Genomic DNA, 16,166 nt, shown 5'->3' on the forward strand with positions numbered 1-16,166 from the left:
ATTTTGTGAAAATACAAGGAAAGTCCTTCATTTTGAGGTTGTTAGTAACCTCTCTGTGCCTCAGTTTCCTCAACTGTAAAATTGGAGATGTATCTGTCTCATAAGGATTTTGTAAGCATTAAATGGAATAATGTATTAAGAAGGGGAAAAAGAGCAGTATTTTATAATGCATTACTTCACATCTGTTCACCAAATATTAATGATGACCAGAAATTTCCCTTTGGAATCTACTAACAGCTCATTAATAGAATACGTGGATTTGTGTGTAATGTACAACCCCACAATATGTTTAGTACAACGTGTTTTTCCTTAAGTATTAGACCAGATCATTTAGTTGAGAACGAGATAATGTAATTGGCTTACAGTTAGCGACCATGATCTATAATAATTTTTTGCAGAAAAGATTTAGTTGAATTTACATAAGGTAAATGTGCATTTAATGTGGTATCACTATGTACTTAGTATGTCCTAGAGATAAAGTCATGGATTTGCACCTACCCATGTATAATGGACCTTAAGAAGAGAGTCAATTACATGACATAATTTTGGCAAAAGCAAAAACTGAAACCAAAAAGCAAAATCTGCCAATATATGCTAATAAAGGAAAATGATATTTAGGCCAGCATTTTCGAGTTGAACATTTATCCTGCTTCATTTCTTTGGAAATTGTTCCAGCCTACTCTGTATTGGCTTTTAGGTTGTTTATATTTTTTTGATGTGAAAAATAATGCTATAGTAAGCATGCTTCTCCTTATTCTTCTATACATATAGTTTTTTAAAATAATCATGCTATTTTATACCTATTGTACAGACTTCTTTCACAATTTAACCATTTGTTTTACTCCTGCAGAGTATTCTATAATTCATTTAACCATGACCTTGTGGTTGGCTCTCCAGCTTGTTTCCTTTCTTAAAGTTATAGATAATGCTGCATTGAATCTTCTCATGTACATGTATGATCACATATGATCATGTACATATATGACTAGATGCTGTATTCCAGAAGGACGTTGTATTTAGGAGAAATAACTAGAGGTGATTGGGATGCACAGGGAAATAAGGTTCTACACCATGGAAGATACAAGTGAATAGAATCATATCAACCTGGAGTGTCTGCTATGTGCTCAAAAATGTTTTCTGAAATAAAGTTGAGGGACTCTGAGGTCATATATCCTAACCTCCTCCCTCATATGCAGCATTCCTGACAGGTCAGCGAACTTCTTTGTAAACATTTTTAAGATAGGAAAACTTACCACCTTGCAAAAAGCATTGGGAAATTCAATAAGAAATAAATCCCTGGAACGTCTGTCATCAGTACCAGGTTTTCTTTCTAGGTCTATGCAGAATAAATCTAATCTCTCTTCTCTTCATCAGTCCTTTAAATAATTCATGTTCTCATGACATCTGTTAAACTTATTTTCAGTTCTGATTCAAAATATTATGACAGCCTTCCATATATTCTTTGTCATTCATAGTTCTGTATCCTCTGCAGATTTGATAAGCATAACACACATATTACTTAAGAAGACAGGCCTAGAGTCGGAGAGGCTGGGGTTTTGCATCTTTACTCTGCCACTCACTCATTGTGTATTCCTGAGAATATTACGTAACCTTTTAAAATTTCAATTTTCTCATCTGTAAAGTGGAATTAAAGTAGTTCTTCAAAAAGATGATGGGAGAAATATATAAGATAATACATGCAAAGTATTTACCATAATGCAAAAATGTAAGTGTTCAGTAGATGGTTTGTTGTTGTTAGTGCTGTCCAGCTGATTCCTACTCCTAGCAACCCTGTGTACAGCAGAGTGGAACCCTACCTGGTCTTTTTGTGCTATGCTCTTGCCTTCTGGTGCTATATCAAACAATGCCCCACTGGTGTTCATGGGGTTTTCATGGCCAACTTTTCAGAAGTGGGTGGCCAGGTCCACATCCTTGTCTGTCTTAATCTGGAAGCTCTGCTGAAAGCTGTCCACCATGAGTGACCCTCTGGTCTTTGAAATACTGGTGGCATAGCTTTTACCATCACAGCAACATGCAGCGGCTACAGTATGACAACCAGCAGACTGTGGTGTGGTTCCCTGCCTGGAAATGAACCCAGGCCTTGGTGGTGAGACTGCTGAATCTTAACCACTAGACCACCAGCAGTAGATGGTAAGGGTAGCTAAAATGGAAATAATGGTAATTACTTTATGTTTTCAAGTTACTGATTACTATATTAAGGAGGAAAAGAACAACTTGGTGCCCTGAGATAGGTCTTCCAGGCTAAAGTCAATCTTTTAATTAGAACTTTCTGGGTATAGTTGTTCATTTAACTGTGAATCATCCTACTTCTTCCCTCTAGCCTGCATTTCTTGAGTTTGTACTTAGAGACAGAATTCACTCACTCGCTTGCCTACCCTTCATTCACTAACTATGTGGAGCATGGTGTTCCAGTTTACTGAGTATTGAGAAGATTCAGTAGTGACCAAAGAGAGAGAGGGTTCCAGTCCTATTTCTGAAAACGAAAGTAGTCGTAGTTCCAAATAACTTGATCATAATGAGCGTTCTTTAGCTTCTAAAAACAGGTGTTTATTTCTTAGTTTATTTTATGATATTTTATAGTATTTTCTTGGTGGATGACGTTAAACTCGTCAATTACCGTTATTTTTTTTTTTAAGAATCCATATTTGTCACTTTGTGAAGATCAGCCTGTTTTACCTTCTTTACTGTTGAGTGACCTTCAGTTACATATTCACTTCTGGAGTCCCTGTCTCCTTCATAAGTGAAGATAATGGTCCTCAATACAGCAGAGTTGAGGTGAAGGTCATATTCCAGTATGGGTGTAAAAGAAATTTGTGAACTATAAAAGACTTTACACATGTAAGGTGATATTATTATTTATTCCTGTATCTTAATCATCGGCTTTAAACTTCTGAGGCAAGTGTTATTCCCAATCTCTTTTGTCGCTTTCTCTTGAGAATTAGTGGTTGCTTCCTCTACTATTTTTCTTCTTCTTAAGCCATACCTGCCATTTTCCCCACAGTGTTCAAAATTATGTTATTATTTAAACATTTCCTTTTGTGCCTCACTTTTAAGTTTTATCCAAACTGATTAGGCTCCTATCAAATGCTTTGTTCAGTCTTGGTGGGATGCGGAAAACAATCCTGCCTTCCATGTGGGTAGGTACTCTTCTCTTAGATAATTCTTCAGTATCACATTCAGCTGGTACCAGAAATCAAACTTCTTCTTGTCCCCACATATTTCAGTTTCCTCACCAGGGAGGGTCTCCAGTCATTTGGGTGCATGCATCTTTTCGAATTACTGGGTTCTTTTTGTTGTTGTTGCTTCCTTTGGATAAATACCCAGAAGTGGAATTGCTGGATCATATGGTAGTTCTATTTTTAATTGTTGAAGAAACAATTTAAGAAACAAATTGTTTAATTGTTTAAGAAACCTCTGTACTGTTTTCCATAGTGGCTGTATCAATTTACATTCCCACCAATAGTCTACAAGGTTTCCCTTTTCTCTACATCCTTGCCAAGACTTGTTATTTATTGTCATTTTTATAATGGCCATTTTGATAGGCATGAAGTGATATCTCATTGTAGTTTTAATTTGCATTTCTCTGATCATTAGTGATGTTGAGCATCTTTTCATGTATCTGTTGGACATCCATGTGTCTTCTTTAGAAAAATGACTGTTCAGGTCCTCTGCCCATTTTTTGATTGGATTCTTTTTTTTAATTATTATTTTATTGAGCTCATGATAGTTTATGACATTGTGAAATTTCAGGTGCACATTATTATTTGTCAGTCACCATATGTATATGTGTCCTTTTACCCTTTGTGCCCATCCCCCAACCCACTTCCCCTCTGGTAAGCACTTATCTGTTCTCTTTGTCCATGTGTTTGTTTATCTTCCACATATGAGTGAAATTGTGTGATGTTTGTCTTTCTCTGTCTGGCTTGTTTCACTTAACATCATACCCTCAAGATCCATCCATGTTGTTGCAAATGGGATGATTTTGTCTTTTTTATGGCTGAGTAGTGTTCCATTGTATGTATATACCACATCTTCTTTATCCATTCATCATTTGATGGACTCTTGGGTTGCTTCCATGTCTTGGCCATTGTGAATAATGTTGCAGTGAACATAGGGGTGCATGAGTCTCTTCAAATTGTTGATTTCAATTTCTTTTGATAAATACCCAGTAGTGGAATAGCTGGGTCATATGATATTTCTATTTTTATTTTTTTGAGAAATTTCCATACTGTTTTCCATAGTCGCTGCATCAATTTACATTCCCACCAACAGTCTACAAGGGTTCCCTTTTCTCCACATCTTCTCCAATATGTGTTATGTTTTGTCTTGGTAATTATAGCCATTTTAACGGGTGTAAGGTGATATCTCATTGTAGTTTTTATTTGCATTTCCCTGATGGTTAGTGATGTTGAACATCTTTTCATGTGCCTATTGACCATCTGTATATCTTCTTTGGAACAATGTCTGTTTATATCTTCTGCCCATTTTCTGATCGGGTTTTTGTTGTTGTTGTTGTTGAATTGTATGAGTTCTTTATATATTTCGGAGATTAACCCCTAGTCAGATATATGATTTGCAAATATTTTATCCTAGTTGATGAGTTGTCTTTTTGTTTTGTTCCTCATTTCCTTTGCCTCGCAGAAGCTCTTTAGTCTGATGTAGTCCCATTTGTTTACTTTTTCTTTTGTTTCTCTTGCCAAAGTAGATGTGGTATTCAAAAAGATGCTGCTAAGACCAATGCTAAAGAGGGTACTGCCTATATTTTATTCTAGGAGCTTTATGGTTTCGTGTCTTACCTTTAAGTCGCTAATCCATTTTGAGTTAATTTTTGTGTATGGAGTAAGATAATGGTCTACTTTCATTCATTTGCATGTGGCTGTCCAGTTTTCCCAACACCATTTATTGAAGAGACTTTCGTTTCTCCATTGTGTGTTCTTGGCTCCTTCATCAAAGATTAGCTGTCCGTAGATATGTGGTCTTATTTCTGGGTTTTCAGTTCTGTTACATTGATCTGTGTGTCTGTTTTTGTACCAGTACCATATTGTTTTCATAACTATAGTTTCGTAGTAAATTTTTAAGTCTGGGATTGTGATGCCTTCAGCTTTGTTCTTTCCCCTCAGGATTGCTTTAGTTATTCAGGATCTTTTGTTGCTCCATATGAATTTTAGGATTCTTTGTTTTATTTCCATGAAGAGTGTCATTGGGATTGTGTGTGGGATTGCATTGAATCTGTGGATTGCTTTAGGTAATATGGACATTTTAGCTATGTGTATTCTTCCAATCCATGTGCTTGGAATATCTTTCCATTTCTTTATGTCCTCATCGGTTTCTTTCAATAATGTCTTATAGTTTTCATTGTATAGGTTTTTCACCTCTTTGGTTAAATTTATTCCTAGATATTTTATTGTTTTTGTTGCGATTGTAAATGGGATTTTATTCTTCAGTTCATTTTCTGTTAATTTGTTATTAGAGTATAGAAATGCAACTGATTTTTGTTAGTTGATTTTGTACCCTGCAATTTTGCTGTAGTTGTTGATTATTTCTAATAGTTTTTCAATGGAGTCTTTAGGGTTTTCTATATATGGAATCATGTCATCTGCAAACAGTGAGAGTTTTACTTCTTCCTTTCTAATTTGGATACCTTTTATTTCTTACCTAATTGCTCTGGCCAAAACCTCCAGTAGTATATTGAATAGGAGTGGTGAGAGCAGGCATCCTTGTCTTGTTCTTGTTCTCAAAAGGATGGCTTTCAGTTTTTTCCCATTGAGTATGATGTTTGGTGTGGGTTTGTCATATATGGCAGTTATTATATTGAGGTTCTTTCCTTCTTTACCCATTTTATTGAGAGTTTTTAGCATAAATGGATGTTGGATCTTATCAAATGCTTTCTCTGTGTCTGTTGAGATAATCATGTAGTTTTTATTTCTCATTTTGTTAATGTAGTGCATCACATTGATTGATTTGCAGATGTTGAACCATCTTTGCATCCCTGGTATAAATCCCACTTGCTCATGGTGTGTGATCCTTTTTAATGTATTTCTGTCTTTGGTTTGTGAATATTTTGTTGAGGATTTTTCCATCTATGTTCATCTGCGATTTTGGCCTATAATTTTCCTTCTTTGTGTTGTCCTTGTCTGGCTTTGGGATCAGGGTGATGTTGGCCTCATAGAATGAGTTAGGAAGTGTTTTGTCGTCTTCAGTTTTTTGGAATAGATTGAGAAGATAGGTACTAAACCTTCTTTGAATGTTTGGTAGAATTCTCAAGAGAAGTCATCTGGTCCTGGACTTTTATTTAAGTTTTTGATTACTGTTTCAGTCTCTACTTGTGATTGGTCTAATCAAATTTTCTATTTCTTCTTCTTCTTTTTTTTTCTTAAAGATTGGCACCTGGGCTAACAACTGTTGCCAATCCTCCTTTTTTTTTTTCTTTTTTCAAAGATTGGCACCTGTGCTAACAACTGTTGCCAATCTTCTTTTTTTTTTTTTCTGCTTTATCTCCCCAAACCTCCCCTGTACACGGTTGTATATCTTAGTTGCACATCCTTCTAGTTGTGGGATGTGGGACGCCACCTCAACATGGCCTGACAAATGGTGCCATGTCCGCGCCCAGGATCCGAACCCTGGGCCACCACAGCGGAGTGCGCGAAGTTAACCACTCGGCCATGGAGCCAGCCCCCTCTATTTCTTCTTGATTCAGTTTTGGGAGATTGTATGAGACTAAGAATTTATCCATTTCTTCCACGTTGTCCAATTTGTTGTCATATAGTCTTTCATAGTATTCTCTAATAAACATTTGTATTTCTGTGGTGGCCATTGTAATATCTCTTCTTTCATTTCTAATTTTATTTACTTGAGCCTTCTCTCTTTTTTTTCTTAGTGAGCCTAGCTAACAGTTTGTCAATTTTGTTTATCTTCTCAAAGAAACAGCTCTTAAGTTTCATTGATCTTTGTACTGTTTTTGTGGTTTCACTTTCATTTACTTTTGCTCTGATTTTTATTATTTTTCTCCTTCTACTGACTTTGAACTTTGTTCTTCTTTTTCTAGTTCTGTTAGGTGTAGCTTAAGATTGCTTATTTGAGATTTTCCTTGTTTGTTAAGGAGGTCTGTATTGCTATGAATTTCCCTCTTAGGACTGCTTTTGCTGCATTCTATATGAGTTGGTATGATGTATTTTCATTTTCATTTGTCTTTAGATATTTTTTGATTTCTCCTTCAATTTCTTCATTGATCCGTTGGTTGTTCAGTAGCATGTTGTTTAGTTTGCACATATTTATCATTTTCCCAGCTTTTTTCTTATAGTTGATTTCTAGTTTCATAGCATTATCGTCAAGAAAGATGTTTGATATGATTTTGATTTTCTTAAATTTATTGAAGCTTGCCTTGTTTCCCAACATATGGCTTATCTTTGAGAATGTTCTATGTGCACTTGAGAAGAATGTGTATTTTCTCGTTTTTGGATGGAGTGTTCTATATATGTCTATTAAGTCCATTTGGTCTAGTTTTTTGTTTAATTCCACTATTTCTTATTGACTTTCTGTCTGGATGATCTATCCATTGATGTAAGTGTGAAGTTGCGATCTCCTACAATTATTGTGTTGTCATTACTTCTCCTCCTAGGTCTGTTAATAGTTGCTTTATGTTGTTTGGTGCTCCTGTGTTAGCTGTGTATGTATTTATATGTGTTATGTCCTCTTGATGAAGTGTCCCTTTTATCATTATATACTGCCTCTCTTTGTCTCTCATTGCGTTTTTTATCTTGAAGTCTACTTTGTCAGATATAAGTATGGCAACATCTGCTTTCTTTTGTTTGCCATTGCTTGGAGTATTGTCTTCCATCCCTTCACTCTGATCCTGTGTTTGTCTTTAGAGCTGAGATGTGTTTCCTGAAGGCAGCATATTGTTTTTTAATCCATCCCACCACTCTGTGTCTTTTGATTGGAGAACTCAATCCATTTACATTTAGAGTGATTATTGATAATTGAGAGCTTAATACTGCCATTTTATCTCCTGTTTTCCAGTTGTTCTGTATTTCCCTTGTATTTCCAACTGTGATTTCAGTTTGGTGATTTTTCTATGATGGTTTTCTCAGTGTTCTCTTTATTTATCATTTGTGTCTTTGTTCTGATTTTTTGTTTAGTGGTTACCATGAGGTTTGTATAAAAGATCTTATAGATGAGATAGTCCATTTTCTGATAGCCTCTTATCTCCTTAGCCTAAGCAGGTTTTATCTCTTTCCTCTTCCCTGTCTAAGTTATTGTTGTCACAACTTACATTTTGTGTTGTGAGTTTGTGATTAAAATGAAATGATTGTTATTTTTGATGCTTTCCTTCCCTTTATCTTTAATGTTGTAATTAAGTGTTTGTTAATCTGTTCTGATAGAGAGCTGCAATTTTCTGTTTTTTTTTCTGTCTATTTATCTCCTCGCTGAAGGCTTTGTAAACCCTTTCTTTTTATTTTCAGGTATGAGGGCCTTCTTGATCATTTCTTGTAGTGGGGGTCTTGTGGCCATGAACTCCCTCAGCTTTTGTTTATCTGGGAAACTTTTTATTTCTCTGTTGTATCTGAAGGATATTTTCACTGGTTAGAGTATTCTTGGCTGGAGTTTTTGTCTTTCAGAATTTTGAATATATCATTCCACTCTCTCCTAGCCTGTAAGTTTTCTGCTGAGATATCCATTGAAAGCCTGATTGGGGTTCCTTTGCAGGTTATTTTCTTCTGCCTTGCTGCCCTTAATATTTTTCTTTGTCATTGACTTTTGCCAGTTTTACTAATATATGCCTTGGAGAAGGTCTTTTTACGTTGATGTTATTAGGAGTTCTATTATGTTCATTCACATGTAATCCCATCTCCTTCCTCAGATTTGGGAAGTTCTCAGCTATTATTCTTTTGAACAAGCTCTCTCCTCCTTTCTCCCTCACATCTCCTTGTGGAATACCTATAATCCGTATGTTGCATTTCCTAATTGAGTTGGATATTTCTCAGAGAATTTCTTCATTTCTTTTTAGTCTCAGTTCTCTCTCCTTCTCCACCTGAAGCATTTCTATATTTCTGTCCTCTAAATTACTAAGTCTGTCCTCCATAATGTCTGCTCTGTTTTTTAAAGATTTTAGATATTTTTATCTCATTCATTGTGTTTTTGATCTCCAGCATGTTTTTTTTTGAGTTTCAATCTCTTTTGTGAAGAATTCTCTCTGCTCATTAATTTTATTCCTGAGTTCTTTGAACTGTCTTTCTGAGTTTTCTTGTAACTTGTTGAGTTTCTTTATGAGAACTATTTTGAATTCTCTGTCATTTAGATTGTAAATTTCTATGAGTTCAAGATTGTTTTCTGGATGCTTGTTATTTTTCTTCTTGTCTGGAGTGTTGATATACCTCTTCGTGCTCTTTGATGGGGTGGACTTTTGCTGGCACATAATTGTAATGTCTAGTCACAGATTCCATCTGCCGCCACTTGGGGGGGATAGGAGCTGTGTTTTCTGAGCCCGCCACATCCTCTGGCGGTTGTGCCTGTCTGTTGGAAGTTGTGTTGATAGAGTGCTATGTGTCTGGCCACCGCTGTTTCACACACACAAGTACAGGTGCTCTGGTGGGGATGCCTAACCCTGGCTGACCAGCCGAGCTGTGGTGCTAGGTGGGATGGAGGGGAGGGAGCTCTTTCCTTCCTGCCCACACTTCCGCTCTACACTCTCTGGCAGCCTGCCTGAGGTGCTTGGCTTCGTGGACATGCCCCCACAATGACCTAGCTGCCTCAATGTGGAGCTTTCCCACAGGCTGGGAAGCAACTCCAAGAGTGAAAGCATTCCAGCCGAGGGCTGCGTTTTCCCCCGTCTCTTGTCAGAGTTGCACGCCAGCCACTGTGTGAGGTCCCACTCCCTAGTTCATTGTGCTGGGGATGGGGAGGAGATCCACTTACCTCTTTCTACTGCTTTCCAGGGGATGCAGTACTCTTGCCTTGAGATGTATGGCTGCCTGGATCTCTCACACGTCTATTGTGTTGTGTGAGTCCCCTTTCTGTTAATGAATGTCCTTTTCATTGTATCTTAGTGGAGTGAGCCTAAGGGAACAGTTCACTTCACCATGATGCTGATGTCACTGGATTCTTTGATTTTTTGATGTTGAGTTATATGAGTTCTTTATGTATTTTGGATATTAACTCCTTATCACACATATCATTTGGAAATACTTCTCCTATTCAGTAGTTTGCCTTTTCACTTTGCTGATGATTTCCTTCACTGTGTAGAAACTTTTTAATTTGATGTAGTCCTATTTGTTTATTTTGGCTTTTGTTGCCTTTGCCTGAGGAGACAGATTAAAAAAAATACTGCTAAGACCAATGTCAAAGAGCTGACTATGTTTTTTCTTCTAGAAGTTTTATGGTTTCAGGTCTTAGATTTAAGTCTTTAATCCATTTTGACTTTATTTTTTTGTATGGTGTAAAAACGTGGTTCAGTTTTCATTCTTTTGCATGTAGCTGTCCAGTTTTCCCAACACCATTTACTGAAGAGACTGTGTTTTCCCCATTATATATTCTTGCCTCCTTTGTCATAGATTAAGCATGTAAGTGTGAATTTATTTCTGGGTTTTCTATTCTATTCCATTGATCTATGTGTCTGTTTTTGTGCCAGTACTATACTGGTTTGATTACTATAGCTTTGTAGTATAGTTTGAAATCAGGGAATGTGATCCCTCCAGCTTTGTTCTTCTTTCTACAGATTCCTTTGGCTTATATCATTGGAAGGTGCACTTCAAGTTTCTTTGATGTGAGCATTCTTGACTGTCTTTGGCCACAGAATCTCAGAGGAACCTTTTGTTTGGGTTCTTGAAAAAAACGTGATCTTCCTGCCCCTTCTTTAAGCAAATCTCATTTGCCATTCTTCTTGCCTCTGATGCTTGCTAAATTGTTGATGGTGCTCAACAGCTTCTACATCCTTAATGTCAATTTAGCTCTTTTCAGTGAAGGTCAAATAAATGGAAAACTACGAGGCCAATATTTCGAGACTTTCGCTTTTGTTGTACTGGTTATAGTGTTGTGATAACTGGGGATAGGGTGGAAGATGGAGCACTCCTCCCCCAGGGTTCACAGTCTAGCTTAGGAGACAGTGCATGTACACCACTGTGTTAATTTACATGAAAAGATAACCAGTAATTGCTTTATGAAGCCTCTGCTTGGCACCAGAATGTGTTCTGGAAGTCTTCCTTATTAAGTGGATCATTTTTAATCAGCATTTTTTTTTCTCTAATAGGGATTCAATATAACTAGAGTCATGATATAATTTATTGTCCAAACCCTGACACTTTGGAAAATGATGAATAGTTATTAATAATTAGCCATGTATAATAGGGATAAACTATAGCAGTCCTAGGCAACCTGGGATTTAGTGTCATCCTAATTAAATCAGAGATAAACAAGGACTCAAGCATCCAATCAGAATGACACAGAAAGAATGACTCAGCAATTCTAAATCTGTAATTCAAATAAAACATTATACTCTAAGTTCCCTAAAATGGACAAAACAAGTTATATATGGTTAATTAAAAGTAGGCCCTGAGCTACGATAAAGTGTTTGTTTAGCATATAAAAATATGACTTTACTGTAGTGTAAATTTGTCTTATATAAAACTAATATGATGCTTGCTGTGATAAAGATTAATCAAGTTCTTAATTAAAAATAGTTTTCTTGTCTTCTTTGATTTTAGCGTTGGTGAGGAAGATTGGCTCTGAGCTAATATCTGTTGCCAATCTTTCTCTTTTTGCTTGAGGAAGATTGTTGCTGAGCTAACATCTGTGCCAGTCTTTCTCTTTGGGATGCTGCCATAGCATGGCTTGATGAATGGTGTGTAGGTCCATGCCTGGGATCTGAACCTGCAAACCCCAGGCTACCGAGGTGGAGTGCACATGCTTAACCACTATGCCACCAGGCTGGCCTGAAGATCTCTGGTATCTTTAAAAGGCAGGCTGTCCAGGGAAGTTTGAACAGATGTCATTTTTTTTTCTCTTCATGAATTTATTAGAGACAGCAAAGAATGTGCAGTTTTTTCCATTTTCATCTGTTTCTCTCTTTATTCACATATCCATCCATTAAGTCAACAAATATTTATTGAGCAGCTGCTGTGTGCTGAGCCCTGTATACTGGGAACACAGTCACCAATGGGATATGGTTCCTGTTTCTTTGTATCTGTCTTTCTCTTTCAGCTCTCATTGATTTTTCATCTCCCTCCCTCTCTCTTTTCCTTTCTCTTTAAAGCAAACTCTTGTGGGATTAGGTTCCTCAGTTTCTGTATTTGGCAGAGAATTTGACTATTCGGTCAAATACTTATAAAAGTCTTATAAGACTTATAAAAGTCTTAATAAAGCAAGACAAACATGCATCTGTGACCCATTTCCTAAAATCAATACACTTGCAGGAAAATAAATTCCAAGTTAACAACAGAGCAAGAGAGTGTAGCTAAATGCAAGTTTCCAGCAAGCAGTAGAATTCTAGTGAAATGTCTCTTTAGTTTATAAGCTTTTGCATATAAGTTCTGCTAATATCACTTTACTCTGCTTTTCTCCTCTTCAAGAGGAGCGCAGATAATTATAGCAAAGTGAATTTGATATCCAAGATAAGCATTCGGGGAATGGAAAGTAGTTAAGTGGGGCTGGAAAAGAGAATGCAAGTTGAGGAGTCGGGGTAGTTGTTGGTTAACGGCAAGAGATTTGGCTCAAGAAGTAAGCACAAGTCTTACAAGCTGTCTTAAGGATCTTGAACTTTTATCCTGAAGGCAAAATTTTTTATTTTGTTTTGTTTTTTAATCAAGAGAGTGAAGTGATTGTTTTTACCTCTTAAGAATCCTCTTTACCTCTTGGGAAGGTGGTTGGAAGGGAGATCAGTATGAATGATGGCAGAGCAGTGAAGGTTTTAGAAATTCAGTGGATAGTGACCTGGACTAGGAGATGGAGAGAAGTATGGATTCCAAAAAATAACAGATGATTGAATGTGGGTGCCTTGGGTTGCAGACTGTTGCTAGATTTTTCTTACTTTAGTGTCTGGAGAACTGTGGTGCCATTTAGTGAAATGCGCAGGGGGAAACACAAGACATTAAGCAGATTTTCACTTAAGCCTGTGGGTGCAATCAAAATTGATATCAGTCTTCTAGGAATAATCAGAGTAGCATCTAACATTTGGATTCCCTCACTAAGGGCTTTGGTTGTGAACATTTGGAAAAGAGAAACTTATCACAGCTGATTTTTGTAGTTCATTTCCTTTGCTTTTTTCTGCCTTTTCTAATGACATCAAGAGTCACCTTACAGGGCTGGCCCGGTGGCACAGTGGTTAAGTTCACACGTTTAATTCGGCGTCCTGGGGTTTGCCGGTTTGGATCCCGGGTGCGGACATGGCGCTGTTTGGCAAGCTATGCTGTGGCAGGCATCCCACATATAAAGTAGAGGAAGATGGGCGTGGATGTTAGCTCAGGGCCAGTCTTCCTCAGCAAAAAGAGGAGGATTGGCAGCAGCTGTTAGCTCAGGGATAATCTTCCTCAAAAACATTAAAAAAAAAAAGTCACCTTACAAAGAAAGGGAAATCACAAAGGACAGTCTGAAGCATGAGAATGTGTGTGTGCGCATGCAGGTGTGTTAGTGATGGTGGCTGAGGATGGTGTTGATGGTTCATTGTCTCGGTTGATAAACCTCTGGCCTCTCTCACCTCAGTGACAGTCTGAATAGGAAAAAAAAAAAGTTAGTGAAAATTGCATAGCATCCTCATTAAGAGACTTCTAGGTTCAGGTTGCCTGGGTTGCACTTCTGGCTTTGCTACTTAACTAGTTGTGAGATCTCAGACAAGTCATCTCTTTGTGTCTTCATCTGCAAACTAGAGATAATAATAGTACTGACCTCATTTTAAAGTCTTCCCTAAGTTTTATGTAAAATACTTGGAATGAGTTACTGTGTTTACAATGTTCAGAACAGTGGGCGGGACTATTATTGTGACATATTTTCTTTAGGCAAATAGAAGGAACAGAACCACAGGTAATGGACAGGGTCTTAAGTGGGAGGATTGACGGGATTACACCATAATGACCTTTTTGTCCTGGATCTATGATTTTAGACCCTGTAGATAATGCATGCCATATAGGTGGGGTCCTTGTGAATTGTTCCTCCCAGTGAGATCATGTCATAGTAGTAGTAGCAGTAGCAGTGGCAGTGATGAGAAAGATAGGAATAGCTTATGTGTAACCACCACATCAACCTTATGAGGTGTAGATACTTCACCATCCCAGTTTTGCAGGTGAGGATACTGACTCTTAGAGGGGTTATGCAGCCACCCAAGGCTGCTGAAGTGGTGAGTACTGGAGCTGGGATGCAATCCAGCCAGTCTAACTTGAAAACCTGTGCTTTTTAGCCACTACCCTGTATTGCCTCTATAGAGTGTGTTTAAATAGTCCCAGTTCACTCAGCAGCCCCTCGTAAAAGAGTGGAAAGTAGCTTCATTTTCATTAAAGGTCATTCGTGGTTACCTTGACTATCAGGGTCTGAAACTTCAGGTCTGGATAGTATAAGATATCATTAATCTCTTTTTTCCATTTCTTTTTTAGATATCAGTTTTTCTTGCAGGTGAAGCAAGATGTCCTTCAGGGCCGGCTGCCCTGCCCTGTCAACGTGGCTGCTCAGCTGGGAGCATATGCCATCCAGTGTAGGTTCCACTTAAGCAAATTTGCTTCAGATGTCTTGAGAAAAATATTTGAATTTTTCTTTTTAAGCAAATTTATATACCAAAATTCATGTCAAATGACATTTTGCTAAAAAAGTTGAATGTAGTCGTAACTCAAGTTTTAATCAGTGTCCTTTCAGAAGGGGTAAAAATGAAGCTGGTTAAATATCCCTTGTAGTAAGTCACAAGGAGTCTTAGTCACAGGAATGATACTGATTCTTGATGACGTGGATGGTCTGAAAATCTGCTCTATTCTACAGCCCACCTGAGTTCATTGATCCCTCAAAACTATTATGTCTCAGAGATCACGTTGCTTCCAGGCAGCTGTTGTGAAGACTCCATGTGATCAGGTGGCAACGCCAGTTCAGAATGTGGCACATGTGTGGTACTCATTGAGCTCTTGGCATCAATATGGCAGCCATGTGGGGCGGCTTCAGCTTGTCCTTCATTTTAGACACTGAGGCTGAGGCTGTTTCCACTTATAACTGCTGAGACCCTTCTAAGAATCAAGCTAGGTATCGGGGCAACGAGACAGCATATTCTTTGCCTTTGTGGCATTTGAAGACCAGAAACAGTCTAGGAAAAATATTCCAGGAAAAATGTTACATAGATGAACTGGATTGGGCTTGGAAGCTGGATTAATGTAGAGAGAAGAATTTTTATGAGCCTAATATAGTGAGCTTTCTGGTTTCATTTTGCTTCTGTGTGTAAAGTGTAATGGGGTTATGTGCAGCATTGTATTATATTTCCATGATAATTATTTGGGGCAAATATGTTTTGAATCACATGTTCTATCTCTTGGTGTCATTGTCTGAGAGGATGTATTGGGGTCATGGTTGTTTTTCATCTTGGCATTTCCAAAATATATACTCTAAATTCTGTTTACAGTATTTTATTTCATATAAACTGCTAAGTATAGTTGAAGTGAAAATAATGGTAATTGTAGTCTTTCAGAAAGCAAAAATATAGAACTTATGTTTTTAAGACAAGATTTTGTTTATACCATCCATATATGCTCACCAGAGTTGTTTTTTACTAAAATTATTTTGTTATTATCTTATATATGAATTTATTAATAAGGTATTTGAAGAAAATGTTTAAGTATGATAGGAATAGCTTCCAAAAATGGAAAAAATTATAATTTATTTCTTTTTTAGCTGAACTTGGAGATTATGACCCGTATAAGCATACTGCGGGATATGTGTCAGAGTACCGGTTTGTTCCTGATCAGAAGGAAGAACTCGAAGAAGCCATAGAAAGGATTCATAAAACTTTAATGTAAGAATCACATTTTATTGACTATCGTCAACATGCTGTACATTAGATCCCCAGAACTTCATCTTATAACTAGAAGTTTATACTCTTTGACCAACATCTTTCCATTTCCGACACCCTCCAGCCCCCGATGACCACCATTCCGGTCTCTGTTTCTATGAGGTTGGCTTTTTTAGAT

General features: G+C 37.3%; 1 protein-coding gene across 5 annotated transcripts in view; it reads left to right on the plus strand.

Annotated features, from left to right (window-relative positions):
- The window catches only part of EPB41L4A (erythrocyte membrane protein band 4.1 like 4A), a 249,202-nt gene that overhangs the window by 135,760 nt on the left and 97,276 nt on the right, over positions 1–16,166 (plus strand). For all 5 annotated transcript variants that reach the window (XM_070571296.1, XM_070571297.1, XM_070571298.1 and 2 more), the window contains exons 5-6: positions 14,598–14,695; positions 15,871–15,991. In XM_070571296.1, coding sequence (XP_070427397.1) covers positions 14,598–14,695; positions 15,871–15,991 — 219 coding nt within the window. The remainder of the gene's footprint in view (positions 1–14,597; positions 14,696–15,870; positions 15,992–16,166) is intronic.

The sequence above is a fragment of the Equus przewalskii genome, chromosome 13, assembly GCF_037783145.1.
Source record: "Equus przewalskii isolate Varuska chromosome 13, EquPr2, whole genome shotgun sequence".
In the NCBI taxonomy this organism is placed as follows: domain Eukaryota; kingdom Metazoa; phylum Chordata; class Mammalia; order Perissodactyla; family Equidae; genus Equus; species Equus przewalskii.